This window comes from Carlito syrichta, unplaced genomic scaffold (genome assembly GCF_000164805.1).
Source record: "Carlito syrichta isolate Samal-C Ts95f unplaced genomic scaffold, Tarsius_syrichta-2.0.1 Scaffold303211, whole genome shotgun sequence".
NCBI classification, from domain to species: Eukaryota; Metazoa; Chordata; class Mammalia; order Primates; family Tarsiidae; genus Carlito; species Carlito syrichta.
The window spans coordinates 263007-270549 of NW_007247307.1; the positions used below are offsets into that span (position 1 = coordinate 263007).

Genomic DNA, 7543 nt, shown 5'->3' on the forward strand with positions numbered 1-7543 from the left:
GAGAGGAGAAGACTCATGCCCAAACAACTCTAGACTTTGCTCACATATATAGGCAAAAGCCTGAGGAAAAATGCATAGGATTTTGTGAGCACAGACAAGGGAAGAGAAGCAAAACTTTGGACTGGGTAGAATTCATTGACAGGGGTGCACGTGCTACAGATTCCGGACATGGTGTGATGCGTTGAGCAGCTGGAAGTGATTCTCTTGTTGGTTCAGTTAGTTGAGTGAAATATGGAATCAATAATGACCCACAATAATGAAATTGAGAATGCAAACATTCCTTGAAATAACCTAAAGGAATTCAAAGATTTACAAAGATATTGGAGTGAATTTACAATGTTGGAGTGAATTTGTTATATTCAATCTGACTATCCTAATCCAATAACCCCCAAGTCTCCTGAAGGAACCCAACAGTGACCTTCCTTTCACTGAGGCCTTAACAGAAATACATTGGTGAGGGGAATATCAGCATTCATGAAAAGTATTTTAATGACTCTTCTCTGTAAGCAGAGAAGATTTGAGGAAAATGCCATTGTTAAAAAGACTTCTGATTTCAATGGAGACATCATAATTTGGGGGTTGATAACGCATTAATGATAATGCATTAATGGGGGTTAATGCATTTTGTAGCATTTAACAACTGGAGACAAATGAAAACAGTTATAACAGGAGTAGGTCCAATGTAATCAGAATAGTTTGGTCCACAGAAATCTTTGGTGGTGGATAGTTAATTACAGCCCCCACCTCCCAGCCTGAAATGCTGTTCACAAAATTAACAGCCAGATCATGAGAAATGGGTGCCATTTTAAAAACGGGATACAGTCATGCCAGTACAGACCAGCTGAGCATCAGCCCAGCTTGGGACCAAATGCATGGGCAACCTACGTAGGTCCTGTTTGACGTGGGTGACAGCGGCACCAAAGCCTGACCGGAGCCACCAAGATAGAGTATCACTCAATTGCCACACACAATATGAGTGAAAGACCCCTGAGATGGGAATCTCTAATATCGAAATCTTTCTGCGGGGTGTTGTCCTGACATGGACTGTTTCCCTCCCCCCTCAGGAAGTGGCCTCTGGCCAGTGCTGGCCTCTGAAGTGTGTACATATTCCCAGTGACGAGTCATGGGATGCAGGTGACCAAGCAAAGCTGAAAGCAATGTAGTGGGCACTCTTAATCAATGTAATTATAAACGCCAGATAGGAATGTGAATAATTACCTTGATTGCTCTGATTATAAAACTGCTAGCTGTACTGCCCTGAGGTGCAGATTCTTCACTGCTCTGCTGCCATCGGTGTCTCCTGTAAGTTCTCATAAACTAACGTCTTTCCCTTCTGGACTTCCAGGTGACTTCTTTGGAATAGGTAAACATTATGTACAAGCTCTCTCAGATTTGGGGTTACACTTTCTAAAATAATGCTTCCAAAATCTTCCTTTTGAGGCTCCCACTTACTAGGGTAACAACGTGCTGGAGAAAGGAGACGGTTAGGCCTCTTGGAGGTCATGTGGGAACAGCTCTAACTAAATGCAAATTTCTGGGGTCGCTGAAGCCCTTATGATCTATGGGACAAGGTATACGCTCCAGGAATGAACCCATCCTCCAGTTATTTTCCCAGTGAAGCGTTAGAATTGATTTCTTTATCTTTTATGGCAATAATACCCCCATTGGATCCCTGATGCATAAATAGAAGGTTATTTTAGCATGAAATACCGGACAATTTACAAAGATGCATCCCACCATTGAAAGCTTTAAAAGAAGGAGCGTGATTCTGATAATATCCTGATTTAAGACAGTCTTTGGTACATGTGGGAGGAGGCAGACAGGCCACTTATTTAGAACCTTAATCAGATGGGAATTCCCACTGCAGCTGTCACGTAAGGTCTCCTCAGAGCGTATTGGGAGGTAGCTCACTGCTGAGTTGTTCAGTGCTTTTTTTCAGTGAGCACAGGACATTTGAAGCAGGTTGCTCTGTCTCAACAACAGGGTCTTTTTTCCATGTTTCATCACCTCTCTGTCAAAATCGTTCCCAGTACCAAACCTGACCATTCTGTGATGCTCAGGGCCGCATGCCAGTGCAAGACACAGGCGATGGCTTGCCGACAGGCCCCGGGCCCTGGAGTCATTAGGTTTCCCGAATGCCGGGAAGATACGGCATGCCCAAGGGCGGAAGATAAATCCCACAAAAGCACAGGGCCTGCCACCTCAGCCAGGTCCTGTGGCTCTGGGGAGGTCCAGCGTCTGGGGTAGCGGGGAAGGCCCCCCTCCAGTGAGGAACGCCTTGTGTACTTTGTCCCTCCTCTGACTGACGGAGGATGCTCAGTGTGTGGTGGCCTCTTTCCGTGTAGTGTGTCCTGCTCACATCCACTCACGGGTTGGCCCTCCTGCCTTGCGCGTTGACTGGGCTCAGCAGGCGCGACCTTCCCGGCTGGTCCAGGCTGCAGTGAAACCAGTTCCACCACGCGGGCTTCAAGAGGGAGATTCGCTGGGCTCAGAGCGTCTGTGGCAAATCGGGATTTTGTATAAAACTGATTTTTTAGTAAAGCCATGCCCTGTTTAGAAAAGAACGCTTCTTTTGGCTTATTACTGCTGGTCTACTTGAGACAGAACACATGCCCAAACATTGTTCTGTTCAAAAGGGCTCCGCGAAGACCTCCGACAGGCACCCTCAGAGCCTCCTTGAGTTCTGAAGGGGACTGAGGCGTGTATGCAGTCACGGGACCACTGGAGTCCACAGGCGTCATGCTCTTGCGGTCACACGGAACGTAGGGGTCTGCCTGTCCAGCACTCACTCCTCAGTTCATTACGCAAGCATCCTCAGCTCTCAGCCTAACACATCACAGACCATTAAGGGATGGAGAGCAAAGAAGGGGCTTGAAGAATGCTTAATTCAGGAAACTTTTACAAGACACTGCGTATCCCCCTGTAGCCCAGGCTGGAGGGCAGTGGCACCATCACAGCTCACGGCAGCCTCGACTTTCTGGGTTCGGGCGATCCTCCCACCTCAGCCTCCTGAGCAGCTGGGCCTACAGGCATGTGCCACCATTCCTGGGTGACTTTCAGAATTTTCTGTAGAGATGAGGTCTCTCTGTGTTGCCCAGGCTGTTCCCAAATTCCTAGGTTCAAGCGATCCAAAGTGCTGGGATTACAAGCGTGAGCCACCACACTCAGCCTAGGACACTGCAACTTTTATAAATGAGCACTCTTCCCAAATAAGCATTTAAAAATATAATATGTACAGTATCAGAATCCATAAGTTAAAAGCAGTCTACCCTGATCCTGACGTCCAAGAATGGGTGATTCTGGGTGGCTTGGAGGAGGCGGCAAACAGCCCAGCACGCAGTGGCCCCGGAAGGGTGGCCGAGGGTTCAGCAACAGCCCACGGCCATCCCTCCAGGGCTGCCGGGGGGTCTTGGTTACTTTCCCTTCCCAAAGCACACAGCCAGGGGGCAGTCCTCCAAGGTGAGCTCTGTGTGTGTGTGTGGGGGGGGGGGGGCTCCTATCAGGCTGTGCAAAAAACCAACAGTCTGCTGGACATAGACAGTTCTGAATTGTTTGTTCTAGAAAACCTATACTTCTCACATAATAAATACCTGTTAGTGCTTCGGATAGGAAAAAAGTATTGCAGGATGCTCACATTGGGCACCGAAAAGTCACTTCTGAAAAATGATCAGAAACGGCTCCAGAAGCAGCGAAAAGTTCATAAACTTGGGCCCATTCCTTTTTCTTTCCATTGATCTTTCTGTAGCTTCTTCTGCTAATTCAATCAAACCTGTGAGGTGGGTAGATGCACATACAGTTTCAGCTCAAAGGAAAAAAGGCTCAACCTAAGGAAGGTGATTGAAAAATAGAAAGAAACAAGGTGAATGGAGCTACATCTACTGAGGGCCGAAAAAATGTGTGGTTGTTAATCCACTTGTTGAGAGCTTTGGGGAGACTGTGTGGGAGAATGACTCCTGCCCTTGTTTTCAGTCCTGGCAGAGACTTGAGAGATGAATCTTTGGCAACGCAAGTTCTATTTCTTCCCTCTGCGTCTAGATAAAATGTGAGGCCCCGGCTTGGGTTCCAGCACATCAGAGATGAAAATTAAAACATGAACAGTCTGTTGGCAGGAAGGCAAAAGAAAACATGCACATGTGTACACACACACACACACGTGCGTGCGCACGCAGAACCTCCACTTGAAGATGTGGATCCTGCCCCGAAACTCCTTCTGCACCAAGAAGAGACCAGGCAGGTCAGGCCCACCCAGTTCCAAGACCCCCTTGGGCAGTGAGTGCTGGTGCATTGCGTCCTCTCCCGAGCCGAGGCCACATGCCTGCATCACAGGCACAGAGACTACAAACCAGAGGCACTCTTTCTTCAGGTCTGCAAGCTCCCCCGAACACTTAGCAGGAGTGACACAGTCCCCTTTTGTCACCAAGTCCCAGCACACAGCTTTGTAGTCCCGAGAGGGCCGGGCCTGGACAGCAGCAGAGTGCCAGGGCCCAACGGGAGCTGGGACGCTTCCCGGGAAGAGCAGCTGTAGCTAAGGAAAGACCACGGAGACGGGAAAGCTGCGGAGGCTGATTGTGACAGCCCTTAGCGCGAGACTCCCAGAAAGTCTTGGGAAGGGATGGATACCTTGCAATGAAACTGGTAAGAGCTATTTCAACAGGGGTTTCCTTCATTAAAATAAACTTCATTTTGATAAAGGCTGATGAAGCCTATGGCGCCTGGCATTTTCAGAAGAGAGAGCAGCAACTTATCACCAAACTGCAGAACTGGAATTTTTCCCCACTAAGGTGATGGTGCGGCCATCCACGCCCGCTCCCACCCAGCACTCTCGCCCCTCGTAGCCACGTACGCTGGCAAAGGGTGGATGAAGCCAGGCCAACGCTGTGTGACAAGAAACCCTGCATCTTACTGTGTGTGTGGATCAGAATTACATGAGGAGGACTGGGGTCACTAGCACTAGTGTCCTTAGTGAACTGATGTAAACAGTTGGAAGAATCCACAGCAGTGTGTGTCATCCTCACGACCCTGGGGCCTTCATCTCTAGGGTCCCCTGCCACCGCTGTTAGGATCCAGCTTTACTTGAATGAAACACTCAAAACCGGAGTTTAGCTTAATAAAAAAGGACATGTGCTTCCTTTTAAACTTGATTTGGAATTCATTTCCAATCCTGAAAGGAAAGTCGGGTGTGTCCCCCGTGCACCAGCACCAACAAAGGGAGCTATGGCCCCTGTATTTACGAAAGCACAACCGCAGTTTGGTTTCTGGCACTGACTGTGGGCTTTGGACCCCCTCTTCAGTCACATCAGCTTCACAGGTTAAATGGATTGTTTTTATTAATTTACAACAGAACTGTTTTCAAACGACTTGACACAAGAACCCAGAGAGAACATCGCAATCACACTGTTATAAAGTTAAAAGGCCAATTCATTTCATTACCAGCTGAATTTCATTGCCAGGTGCAATTCTGGAGCTCCATTTTGCTCCCAGCTTTCTCTCTGAAAGACTGACGGAAAGGAATTACCAGCATAGGCCTCTCGGCGGCTCCCTAGGACTCGGAGTTTTTGCTTTCAATACCAAACAAGATCTGGAAGACGTGCTCGCTTTTGTGTTTCTTGAGGAACTCCAAGAACCGGCCCAGGTTCATGTGGTAGTCGTTGCGCAGTCCGTAGTCGCCGTGGGCCTCCAGGAGCAGCTCTTCAAAGGAGTGGAAGAGGCGCAGGTCCTCGCCACTGCCCTCTGTCTCCACACTCTCGGCGTGCTTGCAGGAGATGTGCTTCCAGTTGGGGTACCTGATCGTGTGCCAGAACTCCTCACAGTGCTCCTTGAAGCCCTCCACACAGATGATGCCAGGCTTGCCTGTCATGCAAAATCCAGTCACCTCCAACCTCTTCCCCACATCCAAAATCTTTTTCCTGAGGTCCTGCTGATATATATGGTGGCTGTAGATCCACATTCGGAGGAACGTGTTCTTGATGGGCTTGGCCTGTGTGGACGGTTCGTACACTAGCTTTCTGTTCAGGAAGTAGGATTCACTGTTGTCCTGCAGCCACTGGATTGCTGCACACACACAGAGCTCACCTGGGTCAAAAGTCCCGATGTAAGCAGTGAGACCTTTGTTGAGGAGCAGCTGCTGCTGTCTGTCAAGCTCAGAAGACCGTCCAAACAACTGCAACGCCACGTAGGGGTAGCTGTGAGGCATGGTTACTTGCAAATCAATTTTCACCTTAAAATGAAAGTAAAATAGCTTTAAGTACCACAAAATCACATAAGCTAGTTTATCAATGGCAACTGCATGGTTTTGAGAAAGGAAGTAGTTATTGCTCTGTACCAAGTGAGTTTTCATACCCTATTCCTTCCATGTATGAATTCTTTCCATATTTATTGAACAGCTAGATGTACCAGATGCTCTGGGCTGGCATAAAACATTGAAGCCAAAAACACTATTTCTGCCTTTTACGAAGTCTAGGGCCTAGTGAAGAAGACACACACTAGACAAATAATTACGCCTGGCAAATATTTAATTTCAACTGTGAGAAGCATTACCATGGAAAAGGGGAGGGCTCCAATGAAGGCGTCCCAGTGGGACACAGTTGGGTCGAGACCCAGGCGGCCTCCGAGCGAATGACAACCGAAGGATAAGCCACCGAACAGTGGCTTCCCAACGCCCAGCCCTCCTGTCACCCGTCTATGCTGGTGTTGCTGGAGATGATGGATCAGAAGAGGCACAAGTGTTTATATCTTGTATCTGCGTTTGCTTTCTGTGGTTTGCTGCCCTCAAGAACCATTCACTCACTCTTGAAAGCCAGTGTGGCAACGGGTAACACTGAGTTTGTGACGATCATTCTGGGTGTGGAGGGCAGTCCATGCCATGACCCCTGGATTGGCAGGAAGCTGACTGAGTGAACACCATAATCACGGCAGTATACGATTGCGAGATCTCAACACAAACTCTGGGCTCACTTGTTTAGAAGGTGTATGTATTTATATAAAATTCCGCATACTTTCTGAGCATCCCACGTTGGATATTATTTTGCTTTCAAACAAGTAAAGGAAATATGCACCTGGAATACTGCTATTCGTTTCCTGGACAGGAAGCTCACGTTCAGGTGTTTCAGTTAATGACTGGGCACCGACCTACGCGTCAAACGAGTCTGGGCACCCACCTTGGGCTCCTCAATCTGGAGCGTAATCACAAATTCGATATTTGGGGGTAGCTCCTCCCTTGCGCCTTCCAGATACCTCCTTATATTCGTCAGGGCATTGACATCTTCAAGTTTCAGCTCCTCTTGGTTGGGAAACATAGAAAACAGCATTTCCATCTCCAGCAGCTGAAGCTGAAGGCTTTCTTCCACCGAGGCAGACATGTTGTCTCCAAATCCAGCGGCCCGGACACCTGCAAGGCCCAGAGACAGGGTCCGTCAACGGCAGCGCGTGTCCAGCGGAATTTCCCGAAGGCCCCTCTGCGCCGCGGCAGCCCTGCAGGGAACGCTGGGCACCGGACGCCCTCGCCCTCCCGCGTGCTCGCCGGCCCCGCAGTCCCGGACGCGCA

General features: G+C 48.8%; 1 protein-coding gene across 1 annotated transcript; it reads right to left on the reverse strand.

Moving 5' to 3' along the window:
• Positions 1 to 5305: 5305 nt before the first annotated feature.
• RWDD2A (RWD domain containing 2A) lies at positions 5306 to 7498 on the reverse strand. The gene is made up of 2 exons (XM_008058100.1): positions 7158 to 7498; positions 5306 to 6217 (listed from the first exon to the last, which is right to left on the reverse strand). The coding sequence occupies exons 1-2, from the start codon at positions 7356 to 7358 to the stop codon at positions 5540 to 5542; spliced, it is 879 nt and encodes a 292-aa protein (XP_008056291.1). The 5' UTR covers positions 7359 to 7498; the 3' UTR covers positions 5306 to 5539.
• Between the last annotated feature and the right edge of the window lie 45 nt (positions 7499 to 7543).